The 24,274-nt window shown below is 33.5% G+C and overlaps 1 protein-coding gene across 1 annotated transcript in view; it reads right to left on the bottom strand.

Moving 5' to 3' along the window:
- Positions 1 to 24,274, bottom strand: part of CNTN5 (contactin 5) — a 1,437,259-nt gene that overhangs the window by 284,694 nt on the left and 1,128,291 nt on the right. The window contains exons 11-13 of the mRNA XM_065881340.1: positions 21,794 to 21,930; positions 19,524 to 19,653; positions 17,299 to 17,449 (exon numbers count right to left, since the gene is read on the bottom strand). Of these exons, the coding sequence (XP_065737412.1) occupies positions 17,299 to 17,449; positions 19,524 to 19,653; positions 21,794 to 21,930 (418 nt within the window). The remainder of the gene's footprint in view (positions 1 to 17,298; positions 17,450 to 19,523; positions 19,654 to 21,793; positions 21,931 to 24,274) is intronic.

A 24,274-nucleotide genomic window follows, 5' to 3' on the forward strand; every position in this document is an offset into this window, starting at 1 on the left:
TTCCTTCAAACATAACTGTGTACCCCAAGAACTCTGCTTGATGGAAGAAGCTTAATGACTAAGGATCAAAATGCCATTTACATCCTATACAGTTAAGGAACACATCTTGTTTCAGTTCCATATTAAGCATCAGGGCCCCTAACCAACTTCCAGAGAATGGAAGTTGGAAATCACTGCACTAAAAATTGATGCACAGGTGGGTGCATGCATGCGTACCGGCCCCCGGCCCCTCACCCCAGCACACACATACACAGAGGACAATGACATAAAATTTTAAGCGTTGAACTCAGTATGGGAGAAAAACATAGTCTTATTCCACACACATGATTTATATAGATATAACAGCTCTAATATCGTATGCCACCCTCTAAATTTTTAAAACAATTTCATAATAGTGTTTAAAACCAGATAGGGACAGTTTGGAGAGCAAAGCTATATCAAAGTATTTAGTTAAAATGATTTACCTGTGGGGTTTAAACAGTATTAAGTGGTTTGTGAAAAGTGTTCTGATTTGTGCTTAATATGGATGGTGCTTAAAAGTCTGGGCACCAGAAAGTTACATCCCTAGAGACACATTCACCAGGAAAATGCAGGCCTTAAATACAGCTGGTGTTTGCTTCCAAGACTGCTTTTCTGAATATTAGCATTTAAACCACACACAGAGGCTTTGCAGATGCTTCACTGGGTAAATGAGGTAGAGATGGGAAAGCTCACACCTTATGGCTGCCACTTTTAATCCAGTGATAGTCATGTAAACTGGGTTGACTAGAGAATCAGTTTTTAAACTAGCATAAAAGAAGCTATCTTGGAAATGCAACTCCATTTAGTTAATTTTCTTAAATTAAAAAAACAAATTGAACTGACCGTTCTTCTTACAAATTCCTAATATAATTCCACACTATTTTAATTTTACCATTTAAGAGAGAAGTGTCAGATCTTTATGTGAATAGAAGAGTAATATACTATCACTTCCTTTATTATAATGTCTTTCTTCAAAGAAATTTAGAGTATTATATGATGCTGTCTCCTCTAATCCTCATAATATCCTTAATAATTTAGCTTGAAATATTACCATCTTCACTCACATTTGAGAGGCTGGGTCATGGAGACAAAAGGTAAGACTGCAGAGGATTTGAGCTCCTGTGCTGTTCCAACAGATTTATTTAAAGGTATTGATTAGTTTCTATAATGTGCAGAGCACCATTCTAGACCCTTAGGTTACTGAATAAAAAACCACCGCAGTCGCTGCCTCCCAGAGATTCTATTCCAGGGAGGGAGACAGATAACTATAGAGTACATAAAATAAACAAACAAGATTATTTCAGATTGTGGTAAGTGATTTGAAGAGCACAAGATGAGGTGAAATGAGAGGGTTAATTGAGATGGAGGTTCTTTTACAGATAGAGGGTGAAGAATGCTTCTGAGAAGGTAACATTCAACCCAAGACTTAGATATACATAAGGACACAATAGTGCTAACACCCTGGGGCAATAGTGTTTCAAACTGAGGAAATAGGAGGTGTCTTACCCTGAGGCAGGAATAAGTAGTACGTGCACAGACCAGGAAGAAGGACTGTGGAGCTGGACATTTTTGAGTAAGAGGAAGGGGAGTAATGAGATGTGGAGAAAGAAGAAGGCAGCAGTCAGCTCATATAGGGTCTCACATGACATGGTATGAAGTTTTAATTTTATTCTAAATAGAGGAGAGAGCATTGGAAAGTTTTAAAAAGTAAACTGACGTGATTCAAGTTATATTTTAAATGAAAACTCTAGTTGCTGGGTAGAGAATGCTAGTACAAATGCAGATAAAGAGAAGCCAGTTCAGAGGCTATTGAGAGGGTAGGCTAGACAATGTAGTGTGGATTTTGTGCATTGCTGGGGGGATAAAACTACTTTGAGCAGTTCAGAAGATTTTATTTCTGTAGCATGAAATGATTAATGATTGAGCACAGATGTAAATAAAAAAATAGGTGATATATTAAAGACAAAATAAATGAATCAATTTTCATTCATATTTTTAAAGATAATATTCAAAGATAAAATGTGAAGATTCACTCCTTCCCAGAAGCTAATGATAATGCCTGCCCTCCCTGACATGACCACTATTGCTGTCATTAATGTTATTGATAGTAAGGCAAATGGTTGCTATTTACTGAGAATCTTCCAGTGTTAGACACAGCTTAAGAAGAAAAACAAATAAAAGGAATCCAAATTGGAAAAGAAGTAGGACTGTCACTGTTTGCAGATGACATGTACTATACATAGATAATCCTAAAAATGCTACCAGAAAATTACTAGAGCTTATCAATGAATTCAGTAATATTACAGGATACAAAATTGATATACAGAACTTTGTTGTATTTCTATACACTAACAATGAACTCTCAGAAAGAGAAATTAAGGAAACAATCCCATTTACCACTGCATCAAAAAGAATAAAATACCTAGGAATAAATCTACCTAAGGGGACAAAAGACCTGCACTCTGAAAACTATAAGATACAGATGAAAGAAATTGAAGACAAAACAGATGGAAAGATACACCGTGTTCTTGCACTGAAAGAATCAATATTGTTAAAATGACCATACTCCCCAAGGCAATCTACAGATTCAATACTGTCTCTATCAAATTACCAATAGCATTTTTCACAGAACTAGAACCAAAAATTTTTAAATTAGTAAGGCAACACAAAAGACCCTGAATAGCCAAAACAATCCTGAGAAAGAAGAATGGACTTGAAGGGATCATGCTCCCTGACTTTAGACTATACTACAAAGCTACAGTAAAAAAACAGTATGGCACTAGCACCAAATATATATATATATATATATATATATATATATATATATATATATATATATATATATATATACACACATATCAGTGGAACAGGATACAAAACTCAGAAATAAACCCATGCACCTAGGGTCAATTAATTTACAACAAAGGAGATAAGAATATACAATGGAGAAAAGACAGTCTCTTCAATAAGTGGTGCTGGGAAAACTGAACAGGTTCATGTAAAAGAAGAAATTAGAACATTCTCTAATACCATATAAAAAAATAAACTCAAAAAAGAATTAAAGACCCAAATGTAAGACTGAATACTATAAAACTCCTAGAGGAAAACATAGACAGAACACTCTTTGACATAAACTGCAACAGTATTTTTTTGGATCTGGCTCCTAGAGTAATGAAAACAAAACCAAAAATAAACAAATGGGACCTAATTAAACTTAAAAGCTTTTGCACAGCAAAGGAAACCATAAACAAGACAGACAACCCTCAGAATGGGTGAAAATATTTACAAACAATGCAACTGACAAGGGATTAATTTCCAAAATATTCAAACAGCTCATACAGCTCAATATCAAAAACACAAACAACTCAGTCAAAAAATGGGCAGAAGACCTAAATAGATATTTCTCCAAAGAAGACATATAGATGGCCAACAGGCACATGAAAAAATGCTCATCATTGCTAATTACTAGAGAAACGAAAGTCAAAACTGCAATGAGGTATCACCTTACACCAGCCAGAATGGCCATCATTAAAAAGTCTACAAATCATTAATGCTGGAGAGGGTGTGGAGAAAAGGGAGCCCTCCTACACAGTTGGTGGGAATGTAAATTGGTGCAGCCATTATGGAAAACAGTATGGAGTTTCCTTAAAAAACTAAAAATAGAATTGCTATATGATCCAGCAATCCCACTCCTGGGCATATATCTGGAAAAGACGAAAAGTCTAAGTTGAAAATATACATGCGCTCCAATATTCATAGCAGCACTATTTACAATAGTCAAGACATGGAAGTAACTTAAATGCTCATTGACAGATGAATGGATAAAGAAGAGATGTGATATGTATGTATGTATACACACACACACACACACACACACATACACAGAATGGAATATTGCCCAGCCATAAAAAAGAATGAAATTCCATTTGCAGCAACATGGATGGACCTATATATTATCATACTAAGTGAAGTCAGTCAGACAAAAAAAGACAAATATTATATGATATCACTTATATGTGGAACCTTAAAAAGTGATACAAATGAACTTTACAAAACAGAAATAGAATCACAGACATAGAAAACAAACTTATGGTTACCAAGGGGGAAAGGAGGGAGGGATAAACTGGGAGTTTGAGATTACCAGATATATACTACTATATATAAAATATACAAAAAACAAGGACCTACTATATAGCATAGAGAACTATATTCAATATCTTGTAATAACCTATAATGAAAAAGAATCAGAAAAAAAACATATATATATGGAAAATTGAATCAATTTGCTGTACATCTGAAACTAACACAACATTGTAAATTAAGTATACTTTAATAATAAAAAAAAGTCAATATGCAAAATCTTAGAGTCTCACAAAAATCTTAGTTAATTATCATTGGCTTCACTTTACAAATGACAAAACTGAGACTTAGAAAGATAGTTAGGCAAGCTCAGTATATGTGAGATGGTATTTCTTTATTAAGTGCTTAAGAGCATAAGTGGAGCTGGGGTTTCTAGATGTGAAGACTGTCACCATTGACCCCATACTAACTGTGTGACTTGTCAAATTATTTCATGCTTGTAGAGCTCAATTTCTTTGTCTGTAAAATGGGAAGGATTCAAAAACCAACCTTGTAAGAGTGAATGAGCTAATATATGTAATGCTTTCACATATTCCTGTCCTGCTGTAAGCCCATAATAAATGTTACCAATTATTATTATTGATCAATTCACACAGCTAGCAAGTGGTGATGTTCACTTCTCTCTTTTTTTTCCAATAATGATTAAATCATCAAAAAGTGAGTATATGAAAAAATTGGGGTACAACCAAACATCTAACAAGTAAATAAGTAATGTTTTTCATGTTTAATTTACTTACCAAGAACTATCATGAAATGTGAGACCGAGGATTTCCTAAATACTATTTCAGTACTTTAAATTATTTTTTAATTGAATTTTATAATGTACAGGTCAACCAGTATGTTATAATAGATGTTAAAAGAAAAGCTTAAGAATATGCATATACAGTCAGACCTCTCTATCTTCTGGCACATACCTAGAATATTGATCAACAGAAGGTTGAATCCATAGATGTGGAACACAGAGATATGCAGGGCAGACTGTACAAGCCATTTTATATAAGGGTCTTGAGCATCCATGCAGAGGGTTCTGAAAGCAATGACCTTCTGATACCCTGGAAAAACTGTGTACAAAATGATCCATTCCAGAAGAGAAACCAGTTGTACCAAAAGCAAAATTATAGGTAAACCATAAATATTTTATATATTTTTCTCAAAAAGCACAAATAATATAGTCAGATCTATACTCAGGCATTCTCACATTGTCTGCTCTTATTCCATTTCTACTTACTTGTTCACACAACACATAGAAAACATCTTTGAAAGAAACAGCATCTATAAAGTATTAAGCAACATAGCTTGGTACACAATGGGTGTTTAGTAAATCACTGTTATTAGTAATCTCAGTCCAATGACACTGCTGGTGCACACAGTGATGAAGAGTACAAAAATATCTAAATTGCTATGGGAAAATCCCAAACTCAAGCCACTTGTCTCTGTAACTGCTTTGCATGGAATCTTAAAAAGGAGTTTCTTTCAAAAAAGCCTTTGAGAATATGACACTTAAAATGCTCCTCTGGCATCAGAAAAGAGGGAATAAACAAAAAGCTTCTAGAATACTGGGTCCTGGGTGTACTATATTTTTGGAAAAGTTATCACCCATAGATAAATTAAATTATATATTTTAACTAAATATAAATTTTAAAATTAGAACATTACTAATCCCAGAAGCATGCTGTTTTGCTGACTGGGACCTCTAATAAAATGCTGAATTTGGCTATAGCAGAAACTTTTGTCTATTTCCCAGTCTCAAAGGGATGCTTCTAATATTTTGCTATTCTTAGTTTATTGATTGAATGGTTGATACCTTCAGAGGTTTAGAATGTCCCCGCACCTCCCCCCAGATGCTAGAGACTTTGTAAAATCATAAACAGGTATGTTTCATCAAATGCTTTCTCTGCTCTATTGAGATGACAATAAGATTTTTCTTGTTTAATCCTTAATGCGGTAAGTCGTATAAATTGATTTTCTCGTGCTAAATCAACTTGGTTTCCTATGTGAAACCCAAATTGGTCATGTAGTATCTTTTTTAGATTCTATTGTTTTATATTTGCAAATATTTTGTTTAGAATTTTTACATCTATGCTCATGAGAGGGCTTGGTTTGTATTTTTACTTCTCATACTCTCTTTGTCAGCTTCAGTTAGGTTGTTTTCCTTCTTTTCTCTACTATAAAACAACTGTGTAAGATTGGAATCATTTATCCTTTGTTTGGTAGAACTTTTAGGTAAAAGTATCTGGGCCTGGAGTTTGAGTGTGGTGGGAGGGGTGAAGGTTTTTAACGATTAATATAATAATTAGTTGACTATTTGGATTTTCCAATTTTTCTTGAGCCAGTTGGGAAATTATGTTTTATTTCTCCTTTTCATTTAAGCGTACAACTTTGCTGACATTCAATTATTCCTCATATTCTTACTATGTTTTCAATTTGTCTGCAAAATTTGTGCTTATGTTTTCATTTTTTCTCTTAAATTTTTTTATGTCTTCTCTCATGTTCTTGATCACTAGGGATGTGCCAATTGTCTTAGACTGTTGAAAGGACCAATATTTGGCCAACCCTTAAATTATGTTTGATATTTGTTTGCAGTTTAATTAATTTTTTGTTTTGATTAATTTCTTGTTACTTTCTGTAAGTTTAGTTTCATGTTCTTTTCCTAAATTCTTAAGATAGACACCTAACTCTTTCATTTTCAGCTTTCTCCTTTTCTAATATAAGCCTTAAAGATATAAATTTTCCTCTATGTTCTGAAATACAAGGAATATATGTTAAATTCACCTACTACGATTCACCTATTTTTTCTTATAAAATGGTTAATTTTTATTTTGCATATTTTGAAGCAGTTATAAGAGATGTACAAGCTTTAAATTGTTTGCTTGATCAAGTTAAGCTTTTTTTTTATATAATGACCATCTTTATATTTCTTCTTTTATAGTCTATTTTTATGATATGGATAGAGTTAAGTTTTTGGAGGGGTTATTATTTAATTGATAAATCTTTTCCTACTCTTTAACTTCCAGCTTTCCTATTTCCTTATGCTTTAAGCATATCTCTTGTAAACATATGATTATCAGATTTTTATTTTAGTTCAATATTTCTAGTCATTCCTGATGTTTGGGTTTATTTTACTAATTTATTTCATACTTCCTATTTGTCTCTCATTTGCCATATGTGTCTGTGTATATATATATTCATTCTCCTCTGTTCATCGATTAGTTAATATTTTCATTATATTTATTTCCTCAACTAGTTTGGAAACAGCACACTTAATTTCAGTCCTCTTATTCATTGTACTAGAAATTTAGACATGCTTAAACTTAGCAAATTCTAAAATTAATAAATATATTTACCTGTTTCCAAATAATTCATGCATCTTGGAACACTAACTCCAAATACCCTCTCATGTTATGTTTTTTGAGTTTTTGATTTTTTTTCTTATTTTGTAACATTAAAAAATATTATTGTTTTTTATGGCAATATAAAACAAAAATCGCCTACATATGGGTACTTTCATAACCTTTAATTCTTTGTTGTACCTTAAGTGTCTGGGTTCACTTCATGTTGGGATCGACCCTAACTACATTCTTACACTGAATTCTTCAGGCTGCCCAGGTACTATACCTTAGGGTTTCTGACTGGTAATTACAAAATCTCAGTGAAAGACCTCCTCCCTCCATTCAGAACTCAGACACAAGACATGATTTTCCTTGTGATTTTTCCGAGTAAGTTGATTAGTATTAAAGTCACTTTTACTCTGCATGGGTAGCCACTTGTGAGCCAGTCTTATAGGGGGCATGCTCTGGGCTTTATCTTCCCCCTTGGCCCAGCAACACATAAAACTTAAGGTCAGTAAATGCCCTTGAGATAAAAGCCAGTTTTGGCACATGACTCCAGGGTAAGCTCAGATCCTGGCCTTAGCATTTCCTCCTGACTTTCTTGTCAACTCAGTGATAAAATCAAGATATTTAAATAATATTTATTTACATATTTTATATTTGTCATCATTTTATCTTTTTTATTTTGGGAAGATTAGTGTAATATTTAGGGCATATTTTTTTTTCCTGTTACAGAAAACTTATATTTAGTTTAAAAAACTGTATAATAAAAGTAAATATTCCAAAATAGATGTGAGCTTTTAAAAACTACCCTTTGGCTACTAAATTAAGCATAGACTCAATTTGTCTTTCTAAATTCTCCTCAATTTGCCCTTAGCTATTCAATCTTTCCTGCTTATTTACATTTTTACACAGAATCTATTCCTTGGCCAAATAATAGTATTTACTTTTCACAAAAGTGTGCTGGATTCATGACTATGTTTTTGCAAATTCTAAACTCTTTCTAAAATACATTCTACCTCTATGTGTCAAATCCTATTTAAGGACTATTTCAAATGGCGGTTCATCCAAGTTTTCCCTCATCTTCCATACAGATTTAATTTTCTCCTTTAAATCGCAAAAGTTTTTTTTACAGAATGGAATACACCAAGAAGTGGTTTGGCTCCAATGAGAATTGGACTTTCTTTCTGACTCTGTAACTTACTATGTGTGTGGCTTTAGGCAATCTCTCTGTGACTCAATTACTCTATTTAAAATGAGGTTGATTATATGTCCCTTACAATGGTACCTTATTTTGAGGATTGATATTAAGTACTGCCTAGATAAAATAACCAATTCTCAATAAAAGGTATTTATTTTTATTGTTGTCTTAATTATCCTGTTAATATTACCTAAATAGTATCTATTAAAGATCCTGTGTTAATAATCCTATGTTATTATTACCTTAAATATCCTGTTTTATAATTATCTATGAGTTACTTTTATTGCCCTTTAAACAGGTGCCACCTTGAGGGTTGAGGTTCTGTCTTACTTGTTTCGGTATGAACAGGCATAGTGTTTTACATTCAGTATATGTTGAATAAAGTTTTGTTTTCCCTGAAATAAATTGAATTAAACAGAACAGTGTCTCGGCAATTTGGCATGAGCTCCTATTTACAACTGAAAAGAGAGACAAACAAAAATAAATTGGTACCCTGAAACCTCTAAATACAACTAAGAACATAGTGGTCATCTTATATTTTTCTATCTATCATCTATTTATCTATCTATCAATCTATCCATCTATCTATCTAACCTTAACTGATAAATAACTCTGTTATTTGAGCAAAGAGAAGAAAGCATGCTAATGATTACATGTGTGTATGCTATCTTTTACAGAAATGATCTGCGGGTTGTTTTTCATTGTTTTCAAGGTTATTGTATCTATGCCCTAATTTGTAACCAGCCCACTAATTCCCATTATGAGTCAACCATAGTTAAATTAGATGCTGATTTATGCAAAAACTGAACAGAAGTGACTCTGTAACTCTCAGAGGAAGCTAAAAATGTCCATCATAAAATACTTTTTTTCTAAACATCCCTGGAATCATCTCTTTTCACTATTTTATATTCACTGAAGAGTCACTTGGTGAGATAGTAGGATCAGTCAGTAGTATGTACTTAGATGCTTGAATTCCCAAGTATTTTAGATGTTGTTTGTATTAAGGACAAATTAAGCTGAACGTTGTAGTCTGGGGGGCTTTTGGAAAAGAAAAGCCTTTTAGCAATTAATGATTTGTTCAAGTTGTGCCTGTGTGGAGAGCATAACTAAGCAACTTGTGCAGCAATTTATAGTAACTGGGGTAAATGAACTATAATTAGAAGTAGAATTTATGAAGTATTTGCTAAACTAGTAATTAGCTAGCAATGTAAAGCCACAAACTGGAGGTTTTCATAGCACAACAGAGCCAGAATTATTTTGTTGTCATTTGCAGCTTAAATTAATTGACTTCCTCAGTGTTACCTCCCCTTGGGAACTGAGGCACATTTTGTTATATTTAACAATTTTTTAAAAAAGTGGAAATGAAACAAACTGATGGTGAGATCATGAAAAAAGTGTGAAGACCTTTGAAGAGAAACATTTAGATTTTCTGCGACCTTAAATTTGGGAAATGTTAGGAACAAATAATTTGAAGCTTTCTTACATGCATGTTTTGTATTTAAACGAATGTCATTAATTTGAATATTCATGATCATTGTTATATTATCTAAACATACTTTTGAAAATGGAATCATCTGAAAATGTGAGAATTCTTTTGATCTTCCATTCCCATTCAACTATTTGTCATAGTGTGAGCACGTTGTTACTCAATAAATTTGAATAATTTGGGGTGATTCATTGTCTGAGGAAGACCAAGTTTAGAAACATTGGGTATCCCTCAAAATAAGGGAGATCTACAATGGGAAAAATATTTGAGCACAGCCCAGAAACATCACAATAATGGCATCTTTAGAATTATTTTTTCTATAACACTTGATCAATTGATCAATGTGTCACTGAAACTAAAGAACAAATAATATTTCTTATAACTGGACTGTCAATCAATACCTATGTGGTTTAGTTTATCATAAGGTAAGATGGAGAAAGGAAAAAATAAAAGCAAGGTGAAATTTTGACCATTGTGTCTCTTGGTTTTTAGTTTGGCTCCATGGCTTTTGTTGGAAGGCTTTTGTTAGATTCAAATTTAGTTCTTTATTTGGAGGATTTTCTGAATATTTGTCAGAGTGTGTGTGTGTATGTATGTGTGTGTGTGTGTGTGTGTGTGTGTGTGTGTGTGAAAACTGCCTATGAAGTTGTTCATGCAGCTTTTGAGTATAGACAGGGAAGGTGAATCAGAATTATCAGAAACATCATGGACACTAAGAAGGAATTCAATCACTATTCTCCATATAGATTGTCACTGCTAGACAATCTGACTATTAAAGATTATCACAGAATCATTGACTAGCATCAGACTGATTTTTAAAGCTCAGCTTTATGATGGATGACCTTGAACAAGTCATTTAATCTCTTTAAGTTTCAAAATTGGTATATTAGAGATGAGAGTATCTAAATCAGAGGGTTGTGAATTGGCACATGTTGGGAACTAAATTAAAAGTTAGAAGTTGAGTGAAATCATTTATCTAACTTCCTACTAACTACAACTCTTTGATTATTGTATCTGCTTGAGCATTTCCAATGGTGAAAAAGCATAAGAAGAGAGTTCTGTCTTTTGAGTTAGGATTTCAAGTGTTATTGAGGTTGACCAGCATGCTACAAGGAAGGGGAGGAGAGAGAAGGGAGAAGTTTGTGTAAAGTTTACAAGGTGAGAAAATGAATAACCTGCTTTGGGGAATTATGAGAGTCCAGTGTAATTAAAGATAAAATATTATAGAGGGTGGAAGGCAGTTAGTGGAAGACTCACTTTTGATTTCTTATATTGATTTAGTTGTAGTTTCAGGGACCTACGTTTTAATAGCCCTTGAGCATTCCGTAATTGAGCCCATTTTTAATTGATGGCATGATTCCTCCTAGAGGCCAAAAATTTGTTCATCTACATTGGTTAATTTCCAATGCTCCTATGGCTTTGCATTTTTTCCTCTTTAGTGTTTTGCTAACATTTTAAAGAGAAAGTTAATTAGGCAGGACCTTCTGCAGTTAGCTTTTGAAACCAGGAAGTCAGCATCCTAACCCCACCATAATGAATGTAAGGCCATTTCCTCCTCATCCCCTTAAGCTTGGTGGGGATGTCACAGTCCCTGATAAACATTGTAGATAAAACATTGTAGATTGCAAGCAGTTCACACATATTAAAACTTATGAAATCAGCTATCAACCTTCTCTTCCCTTAGATAAATGCTATTTTATTTTATTTCCTTTGAAAACATAGATTTTAATTAATAAAGGAAGTCAACTGATATATTCTTGATATATGAATGTTCATGTTCCCTAATTATACAATTTCTTAGACCCTGAAAAAAGCAAGATACCTAGGGTCTATATTGTTTTATGTTCTTAATATGTAAAAGACATTGTCACAGAAGAAACAACGAAACAGCTTGTTCATTAGCAGACACAGCATGTAGAAGGAAACAAAGAGACAGAAACAAGACCTTAATTATACCCATGAATTCCTCTTTTTCCTTAGAAAATGAAAGAAGACCCTGCTTTCCCCTCAGTAACAGTGTCCTTCAGGGCTTGTGCTAAGAATATATTTTTCCATATTTCTGTGAGTCAGTATGTGAGCCTGATCATTGTTGCCTAATAAACACAACATGAATTCCCACTAGAAGTCAACTAATGGGCACTCCAAGTGTGATTTTCTGTGTGTGTTAAATGAGTAAGTTGGAAACTTCGCCATTCTGAAGCTCCTCTGGTGAGGAGGGGATTATTACAAGGGATTTTGGACAAGTCTTTCCTTAGATTAGACCCATAAAAGAAAAATTATGCTATAATACTGTCCCTCCATAGGATACTTTTTATATTTTGGGAGGCAGGGTTTCTTTAGCACCCATCTGAATTATAGTCTATTATCTCTGTAACTGGTACCCACCGCCCCCATCTAGAAATGAAAATTGGTACTTATTCCAATAATAGTAAAAAATTTTTAAAACAGTTATGGCATATTCTATGCATTGCAATAACAGTTTATATACATGCAGATGGAAAGGAAACAAATCATGCCTTTACCAAAAACTATGTATTCTTCATTTCAGCCAAAATTATCTTTGTCCACAAAAAGTACAGGAAATGAACAAGGAATAATGCAAGCTTAATATCTGTGCGCTGCTGGAGTGTCTCTGGGTGATTATATTTTAACAAAAGTTAATGGCCAAGTAATGGAAATAATGAGCTGAAGTGAAAATCTAATATGAGTTTGATGAGCGGAACATTCTGAATGAAAGTATACTAGAGGAGAAAATCCCCATGGACTGTTTCATGTCTTAGTACTCCTGGAGCAAATTCCTTTTAGTATGAAAATGGACATGATTGATAAAGGAACTTAAGTGTATATGTGCTGGTGATCTTTAAAAGCAATGGGGCAAAACCAAGAGATTCCTTAAAAGAAAAAAATTAAATATAGTTTTAAAATCTTCTTCTCTATTTCCATTAACTCCCCATGTATATTTATCTATATGTATATTCACATGGCCTAAAATACTGATCATGGAACAAGAAACTATTCAACCTGCTAGTTCAGAAATTATCTCAATGATACTGAACTAGGAGCAGGTAAGATTGGTGAGAATGGCCACACCAGGAATAGATGCCAAGAAGTGGTTTGGGGTGTGATGGACAAAGAATGTCAATTTAGGGACACAGATTAACAAATTTGTCACATGGAAGGCCCCAAAGACTCCTTTAATGCCAGATAATAACTTAGTTCAGGTATCTTTCCCTTAATTGGTAGAGAAAGGGTAGGAAAGTGTTAAAGTTTCTCAGAACTATTGATAACAAAAATTGAGACCAGTATGCAAAGATTCAAAGCCTCAAATGATACCATCGTCATCACCAACACCACCACTGCCAACTTCAGCAGCAACAACTTCGTCACCATGGTAACATTCATTGAGCACTTACTGAATGCCATACACCAGCCAATGTATTTTACACACAAAATTTCATTTATTTTTCAGAACCTAACAAGGTTACTCTTTTAGATTCCAATTTTATAAGTAAGAAAATTAAGTATCTTGTTGAAAACTCATAGTCTTCCTCTTATACACACTGGGTTCTGTTACCCACAATGTTAAAGTGCTCTGTAAATTATAAATGTTACAGACTTATGAGTAATTATCATCATTATTAGTAATAATATGATTTAATGTTTGAACAGCAGTTGATACTGATCATTTTCTGATATAAACTACTCATTCTGTAATATAAACAACAAATGACTACAAGCAACTCACAAACTCTAATATAATCCATTTTCTTACATACTTTAGATGTATCATTTAGGGCCAAATGAATGAAATATTTTGTAATATATAATCAGACAACTTATTTGTTAATCATATTTCTTCTAAGATTCATGTTGTGTTCTAGTTATTCCTTACTAAATTTTAAACTTTAGAATAATAGTTTATGTATTTCTTTAGTGAAACAGATAAATTCAAAGAAGTCTGTGTTTTGAAGTATCCCTCCCAAAACAAACAAAATGAAACTGAATTTGGGGACATTCCATGAAAATGAGGCAGAAAAGGTAAGCTAATAAATTGTTTGACACTCTATTGATAAAACAAATGACTATTAACCTCCAGTTGTTATAACATTGCATTTACAGTTTAGAGTTAAATTGAAATTAATGCTAGAGGCAAATTCACCGTTTTGAGTTTCTGACATGTTTTCAGATGATTAGGTAACATATTTTTCTGCAATTAAAAGCTTTTATTACATTTTTATGCTATTGCTCTGGACACAATTTTATGCTTTGGGATATGTTTCTCACACTTAAATGTTCCTCTTATGATATATTATTACTTTAAAACCTTTTCCCCAATGTAATACTAGTCTTTATTTGCCCATGTAGGAAACTGCCATTTGCTGTTTCAATCTTTAATTTGGAAAGACACCAAATAACTGTGAAGATTATGAATGAAGGGCAAAACTATTCGTTTCACATTTTTTTTCCAGTTGTAGTTTGCATGAGTGGGGGACATACTTGATGAAGATCACATGAATGGTGAATATACTTATATTACAACAAAATAAACCATGATTTGAATCTGTAGCCCCATGTGAAATACATATGACCCAAACTTTTCAAAGCCTTAACTGTTTTCTAACATCTCCCTTTCCACTTAAGCTTATATTTACAATTCTTACAAATGGTTGAGGTGCTTTGTAACAGAGACAAACAATCTAAAATATATGTAAGGAAATAAGTTGTCATGTGTAACTGAGATGCTATTTTAAAGAATGCATAATGCATATAATTCAAATTTTAAGTTTCAAGTTTCCATTCATATTTTTAGAATGTACAGTTGTCCAAATATCTATGTGTGTCTTCTTACACTACTTTGTGGAATTCTTTCTATTGTTAATTAAATTTTAGCCTCTTATTTTAATATTTGAACATTTATAATTTTTATACCCAACTAGATTGTATTCTTTGTGAAATCTGAAGTCTCAGTGTGGTAGTAAATTGTACACAACTAAAAATTATATTTTGCAAGTGGTCCTGTCAATTTTTAAGAATAAAAATGCCCTTTTGGGACTTCCCTGGTGGCCCAGTGGTTAAGACTCTGCTTCCACTGCAGGGGGCATGGGTTTAATCCTTAGTCAGGGAACTAAGATCTTGCATGTCGTGCAGATGCGGCCAAAAAAATAAAAATGCACTATTATCTTTGATCTTTGTTATTAAATTAAACCAGTTTACAGACCTATTATGATATAAACATATCAGGGTAACACAATGCTAAGTAATTGTGTCCAAATCTGCCTTTTACTTAAATGAAAACATCTTTCAGCCTTTTTCCTAAATAGCACTTTGACCAGAAATATTTAGATCTGGAAAAATTGAGTGATCTGAGTTTGAAGCCATTGTATTTGTCTCATTAACCCAAGGGGTTAGCAGTGAATAGAAAAGTGAGCAAGAAAAATGGAAAATTCACAAAGTATACTTTTTAACTTCTGGAAAATAAAAATTTATTATGCTCATATTTGTTGTAATAGAAAACCCATAATCCTGTTCCTCTCTCAGTACTTTTGCTTTGACAAAAGAGATGCCACATTTTTAAACTCAATGTGATGTCTCTGAATAGTTGATGAGGAACATTCTATGGTGAACTGAAATAAATAAGACAAGGCTCACATGCCATCCACAAACATAAAACAAAGTAATGCATTTCAAATGGAATGGCTTGTACTAATATGGCATATATATTTTGATGATATTATGAAAAAATTCAATACGTTCAGAAAAAATGGTAACCAAGCAATGTAAATATGTTCTTACTGGTATATGATGAATTAATTTTCTTCTGCTTTAATGAAAGATTTGTGTCAGTTTTCTTTTTCATATTTCTGAGCAATAATCCAAAAAACTTCAATTCGACCATATGTAACTCAACCAAAGGCAATTCAACGAAATGCAACACTGATCTCACAGTGTGTGACTTGCTGCCCAACCCTACCTCCACTAAGAAAGAGAAATTTTTTTCAAAACAAAATGTCCATTATGACCCATGTCAATTCTAGGTTATCACCTTTTCCAGGCAGCGTAGGTCCTTGGGCCTGGACGAAATCCAATCATTCATAAATTATTTCATCAGAGACAAGCAATTTAAAACAGTGTTTCTCAGAATTGAATGGGAAATATATATATATATATATATATATATATATATATATATACATTCTAAAGAAATTTTTCAAGTATTTCAAAATATTCCAAAATTACTTAAATAATTGCTTAAATGGACCCCTAATGCTGACTTAAATTATTTTAGCTATATATTTACAGAGACCCAAACATAAAACAAAACATAAACTCCTTATCTTTATAGATCAAATGAAAAACAAAACTGTAAAACAACATACACAACATTATTTTAACATAAAGAAGGATAATATTTTGCCAAAGCTAAAACACCACATGATAATGATTGGTAAAGCATGGGACTTTCAAATTTGCCATATATAGACTGTCATGCAGCTATTTGATTCTCTCATCACCTTTCCCCATTTGTATTCCTGTGGTATCCTTTGGCTTTACATACCAAAGACAAACCTGTACATGTTAAATAGTTCTCTGAACATTTCTCATTTGCCTGTGGCAATTGAGATAATTCTATAGTATTATGCATCAGTGTGATTGAAAACAAAAATGCAAACTTCGGCACAAATTTCACTTGGAAGTATTCTGTCATAAAGTGATTATCCAGAAGATCCAGGGTATATTTATAGTATTATTAATATTAACATTGAAATGAGAATCCAATCTCTAAAAATTATCATAGATCACTTGTGAATCTTCAAATCGGCAGACTCAAATGAAAACCAAAAATTACTAATTTAATGAAAGTGCTTGCTTTCTTCATAACCTGGTGAAATTCCCAACTGGTGCTGAAACACCACTGAAGCAAAGAAGTCTGGCTATATTGAGGTATAACTTTTTTCTTTATAAATCATTTGATATTTTTTAATCACTATGTAGACAAAACCATAGTTCAGTCAGTTCATGACATATATCTCACAATTATGGCAAGACATATACTTTGTTTGTATCATCTGCATTGAAAAAGTCTGATATTAAGAGTTTGAATTATGAAATAGACTTCTAACCTTTTATTCTCTCTAACTGCTTTGTCTCCCTTCTTCCAAGTGATGGTTGGTTTTGGAGAGCCTTGGGGTTTGCACTCTATGATGACTTCTTGGTCTTTAGTAATAATTATTGTTTTCTTCAGTTGATTCAGTGTAAAAGTGGGAGCTGAAGCTGTGAAAAAGTAAAAGGTTAGTTCTACCACAAGCAATGACAATAACCTCTAATGGATGATTCACCAAGATTTGGCAACTTTATCTTTGGAATGCATTTCTAATAAAATCATAGGATATCTACACATGTAAAAGGCACTCACTTGAAATTTAATTCATTATTATTTAGTAGCTATCTTATTGGCTTTTCTTTCCATCAGCAGGTGATAGTTCCGTACAATTGTGCGGCCCAGAGACAAAGGCTGTTTCAAAGAATGAGATACTTTAATTACGATTATCAACTTTAATTGTGAAAGACTAATGAGCACTTTGGACAAAAGGTGAAGGGGCTGGACACAGAAGTCTATTTTGGGCTTCCTTTGGAAAAATGGAGGTTATCTGTATAGAAGGCAATCCTGTGTAGCCCATTTCCTATCTATGAGTCTCAATGCATATTTTATTTTAATAGTATACAAAATTAAATGTAGCTTTAAAAGAAATATATTTTTAAGAAATTGAATTATTTAAATTTCAATTAAAATTTTATTTCATTGTTTGCAATTATTCATCTAGGCCTGATCATTATAAGACAGTTTTGATTAAACTTCCCAGGAAATTCCAGTAGGTAGCTGTGGTTGAGAATGCTGGACTAAAACAACACGTGACAGAGAGACAAAAACAAATTTAAAAAAAAGTCACCTTTGAATCTTAAAGAGAAACTGGAAATATGTATACAAGTTTACTGTATCTGAGACATTTATTTATGCTAATATGACAATTTAATGAATATTTCATGTTTTTTATGTCCATCACATATCGGTATAATGCATGGCACACAACATTAAAAGATGCAACACACACAAAAAAGGTACCAATTGAGATGGATTAAAAAATTGAAAGAAAAGTTAAGGAATTTATAGGAAGATTGCAGGTGATATTTTTGGTTGCCTGCTGGGAATATACCTTATTAAACATAATTTTGAAAATATGTCTAGTGAATGAGAAAGGGACACATTTGAGAGTGTTTCTGGATTAAACATTAACTAGGTGAAAGCTGAATCAGCTTTTTAATTCAGAAATGTTGGAGTATGAGCTGACAGGAAAGTACATTAATATTTGATTGGTTAGTATGTACGACATTGAAACGTGGACTCCTATATCTATTTTGGATGGATTTGTGATAATGTGAAGAAATTTCAAATGTAAACATTCATTATTCAATTTGATTTATGGTTTTTGATTTATCACACAGCTGATATGTGAATGGTGCCTTTTCAGATTCCAGAGATCTTGGGTGTTTCTGTTAATGTTCTGCTTTGAGTCAGTGGAAAGTACAAAGCACACTTAGGCTCCTGCCATGTTTGGGAGATGGTGCACTAAGACCATCTAAGTCTCCCTCTTTGTATTATAATAATCCCAGAACAAAAGCTTAGAGAATCATGCGAGTAGGAAAAAGTAAAATCCATTCCAGAAACTGAACCATGTTCAATCAGGGTAGCTTATTCCCCTGGACTGAATTTTTCTTGTAGTAAAGAGTGAAGTAGTGCTTGTGTTGTGGTTATATTCTCAAGAGTGTAACACTAGGAGCTTGTTGGCCTGGCTTCAGAAAGGCTTTCATCAACCTGGAAGGGTGACAATGGTTGATGACACTTCAAGAGAGGGCGATTTACTTAGGAGTCCCACCTTGCAGGAGCCACACTCCTACTGGTAGGTAGGAGCTGCTTGGGAGAATATTAAGCGCTGCTGTGTTGAAAACCTACATTCTGATTCCCTACCCTTAAAGCATTCTTCCTTGAAAGTTAACATATTTTTCTTATATGATTTTTTTTAATGCCATAGAAAAGACATATTGTATAAACCTGTTAGGGTTAAAACTAAAATTAGAGAAAATCTTGTAGAAAGTTATGGGATAAACTGTACACCATGTATACTTGTCTCCTCAAGCTTAAAAAATACATATCAGCAAGACATAGTATTTCTTTTCAAACCATAAAATAGGTTTTCACGATCACATCATAAACCTTCAGTATAGTAAGAATTAGAGCATGAAAAGAAGCAACATTTTTTTCCTCTTTATTTACTTAGAAATTGCATACCTAGAATCTTCAGCTCAGCACTCCCATAAATGGCTCCATATTTATTTTCAGCCAAACACTGATACATTCCAGCATCTGATTGATTCACATTGTGGATCATCAATACTCCATTAACCATCTCAACCCTACTCTGTAATGGAATAAAAAAAAATAGATATAGACAGTGAACAAATCATAGAGATTTTACAGTTACTCTCTCCTAGATCAAGACAGAAAAGCCTCTGATTAATGCAATTGAACATTATTTGACAACTTAGGAACACAAATCTTCTGTTCATTATTCTAATATAACATCTTATGTAAAATACAACTATTTCTCAGTCAGAAACCTAATTATTACTATATTTTCCTGTAGTTATACTTATGAGTTTTACTTTTGGTTATGTTTTTAAAATAAGCTGTTTTTGTTTGGTATATTAGTTAAGCTTATGAAATACAATCAGCTGATACTGCTTTTATTTGAATTCATTTTACAAAGGAGAAGCAGGAGTTCAAATGGTAAAAGGATCGAGACTGTATATACATGGGATCAAGGTTAAATACAGACCAGGTCATCACAAGAATCTCTTTACTACATTAATCCGGTCAGAAATGTGCCTTTTCTCTCACTTCCCAACGCAGTAACACAAATAAAAGAACTGTCTTGCAACTGGATTCTGTATAGAACTATTGGTCAGAAAATGTAAACTGGTCAGATGAAACAATATAGGAAACAGAGTATTGAGCATGAGCAAACTGAGGTAAACTGAGGCCAATAACACATTTGAAAAGCAAATTTTAAATTTAAAATGCTGTTAAACAACCAGGTGTCTTATCTACTTAATGCCAAACAAATCATTCTTTTAATTTTAGTGAGCAGTGCTTTGATTACCTATCAACGAAGATGCCAAGAAATTTGACATCATTTTAAAAATTAACCCATTCACTTAACAGACTATTATCTGTCAGTGGAATTCACTTTACTTGGATGTGACAGTTGAAAATATAACTAGCACAGATCCCATCTCAAGGTTTAACTGATATCCCAGAGAATTAGAGAGAGACAGGCAATGAACCACTATCTCAGGATTCCCACTCCCTCCCCCTCAGTTTTCCTTAACAGCTCTATTGTTCTTTTTATTTGTGTCTGTCTTTTTGCGTAACTGTGTTCTGTTTTGGACTAACTGGTTTTAGAATAAGGGAATATCGGAGCTCAATGGGACTGTGGGGATGATCTGATCCAATCTCTTCATTTTACAAAAGAGCAAACCAAAGCCCAAAGAGGCAAATGTCAGACGAGATCCTTTGGTAATGACAGGACCTGGGCAGAAGCTGTGTTTGGAATTTCAAGCTTTCTCTCTCTTTTGTCCATAAATAGTGAACTATTCCCGTTTTGTCCTCCTTCCTGGAAAGGCCACAACAAGGGAAAGAGCTGAAATTATAACAATTATTCTTATTTTAAATAGTAATCGATTTATTCTCAAATTCAGTAGGTATTAAGTTGTTTTGAGGGCACGGGAATGGGAAGGGTAAGCTGGGATGAAGTGAGAGAGTGGCATGGACATATATACACTACCAAATGTAAAATAGATAGCTAGTGGGAAGCAGCTGCATAGCACAGGGAGATCAGCTCGGTGCTTTGTGACCACCTAGAGGGGTGGGATAGGGAGGGTGGGAGGGAGACACAAGAAGGAGGAGATATGGGGATATATGTAAATGTATAGCTGATTCACTTTGTTATGCAGCAGAAACTAACACACCATTGTAAAGCACTTATACTCCAATAAAGATGTTAAAAAATAAAAAGTAAAATAAAAGAATGCAATAGATTTACTAAAAATAAACTTTTCAGTATGTAGCAGGATGTTGTGAAGAATGTGCCCAGGACACAGAAGACCAGGATTCTCTTTCAGTCTCACCTCTTACTAGATATATGATCTTGGGCAAGTCACTTTACTTCTTGGAGATAACTCCATCATCTGCAAAGTGACAGCAATAAACTAGATGATGTCTAAAAGTCTGCTGGAAATGGCAATACATCTATGATAATCATTGATATTTTTGAATGAATTTATAGGATAGAATAATGTTTAAAGAAGTGCTATATTACTCAAGAAAGTAATAAGGCAATTAAAATTAAAAGAAAATCTTGTTTATATATGTTATTTTTCTAATTCCAAATATAAGGGATACGTAAGAAATGGCTTTCAATAAGACTAAAGCAAGATAGCTTATCCTTTGTGAAATCCTTCTAAAATTACACTCAAACAGGCTAAGGTTACCAACAGTACCTGAAGCAAGAGGGGTACTCCATTCTTCAGCCAACGGTATGTAGGTCTGGGTTTTCCAGTAGCCTTACATTCCCATCGGAGAGGGCTCCCGCTGTCTAACTGAGTATCATTCAGTTTTGCTACCCAGTGTGGGTATGCTGTAAGAGTTTAAGCATTAAATAAGGGTGATTTCATTTCTCAAATACTTCACCAAGCTCAAAATTCATATGGAATATTCACAAATTCTTATGCATTAACTATTGGTGTTTGGAAGAAACACAGCATTACATTACACACAGCACTCTATTTCCTGTGTAAAAAAACATAGCAATGATAATGTTCTGATAATCTAAGTGAAGCAAATCTTGTTGTTTTACCTATTTTGCAGTAAGTGTCTAGACTCTCCCCATGGAGAGCACTGGAACTTGTTTAGTAAGAAGTCTTAGAGGTATCACTTCTTCCAAATACTAAAGCAGCTTTAGCATGGATTGAAGTAATAAAACATGTCAGTTTATTGAATAACTGCTTTGCTTTTTCTTTTCTGATAGAACCTGAATAGCTTTGAGAAAATAATTTGTAAATTCAAATTTCATTTGCTATAAAATTGTTCTATATTTACTAGCATTCTAGTGCATTATAAATATATATGTAAATATATAAGCTTTCAAAATTACAACAGAGAAAAATTTCTTTATCAGAAAGATGACAATGCAATTGTATGAAATCTGTAAGATATGGTTAAAGTGTCTTTCCTCCATTGTCAAATATTTTTTTTTAAGTTTGTACCTCTTAATCTCCCTCATCTATTTCTTTCATTCCTCCACCCCTCTTCCCTCTGGCAACCACCTGTTTGTTCTCTGTACCTATGACTCTGTTTCTGTTTTATGTCTGTTCATTTATTTTGTTTTTTGGATTCCACATATAAGTGAAATCATATGCTACTTGTCTTTCTATGACGTATTTCCCTTAGCATAATACCCTCTAGGTCTACCCTTGTTGTTGCAGTTGGCAAGATTTCATTCTTTTTTTTTTAGGCTATTAGTCCATCTTTTCTATATATATATATAATCTCACATCATTTTTATCCATTAATCTATAAATGAGTATTTAGATTGCTTCCATACCTTGGCTATTATAAATAATGCTGCAATAAACATAGGGGTGCATATTTATTTTCAAATTATTGTTTACATTTCTTTGAATAAATACCCAGGAGTGGAATTGTTGAATCATATGGTAGTTTTATTTTTTAATTTTTTGAGGAACCTCCATACCGTTTTCCACAGTGGCTACAGCAATTTATATTCCCACCAACAGTGCATGAGGGTTCCCTTTTCTCCACATCTTTACCAACAATTATTTGGGTTTTTTTTGATAATAGCCACTCTGACAGGTCTGAGGTGATGCTCATTGTTGGTTTGATTTGCATTTCCCCGATGACTAGAGATGCTGAACATCTTTTCATGTGCCTGTTGGCTATACACATATCTTCTTTGAAAAAGTGTCTATTCAGGTCCTCTGCCCATTTTTTAACTGAGTTGTTTGTTTCTTTGATGTTGAATTGTATGGGTTCTTTGTATATTTTGGTTTATACCTCCTTATCAGATGTATCATTTGCAAATAACCTACTCAGTTGGCAACCTTTCTGATAGTTTCCTTTACTGTGCAAAGGCTTTTTAGTTTGATTTAGTTCTTTTTTTTTTTTTTTTTTTTTTTTTTGCGGTACATGGGCCTCTCACTGTTGTGGCCTCTCCTGTTGCAGAGCACAGGCTCCGGACACGCAGGCTCGGCGGCCATGGCTCACGGGCCTAGCTGCTCTGCGGCATGTGGGATCTTCCTGGACTGGGGCACGAACCCATGTCCCGTGCATCGGCAGGTGGACTCTCAACCACTGTGCCACCAGGGAAGCCCAATTTAGTTCCATTTTTAAAATTGCTTTTGTTTCCCTTGCCTGAAGAGACTTATCCAAAAAAATTGCTAAGACATGTCAAAGATCATACTGTGTATGTTTTCTTCTAGGAGTTTTATGGCTTCAGGTCTTACATTTACACCTTTAATTAATTTTGAGTTTATTTTTGTGTATGGTGTGAGAAAATAGTTCAGTTGGATTCTTTCTCATGTGGCTGTCCAATTTTTCCAACACCCTTTATTGAAGAGGATGTCTTTTCCTCAATTTATAGTCTTGCCTCCTTTGTCATAGATTAATTGACCATATACATGTGGGTTCACTTCTGGGCTCTCTATTCTGTTCCATTGATCTAGGTGTGTGTTTTTGTGCCAGTACTGTAGTGTTTTGATTACTGGAGCTTTGTAGTATAGTTTGAAATCAAGGATTGTGATACTGCCAGCTTGGTTCTTCTTTCTCAAGATTGCTTTTGCTGTTTGGGGTCTTTTGTGTTTTCATACAAATTTTAGAATTATTTGTTCTAGCTCTTTAAAAAATGCCTTTGATATTTTGATAGGGGTTGCATTGAATCTGTAGATTGCCTTGGGTAGTATGGT

This window comes from Phocoena phocoena, chromosome 8 (genome assembly GCF_963924675.1).
Source record: "Phocoena phocoena chromosome 8, mPhoPho1.1, whole genome shotgun sequence".
Classification (NCBI taxonomy): Eukaryota; Metazoa; Chordata; class Mammalia; order Artiodactyla; family Phocoenidae; genus Phocoena; species Phocoena phocoena.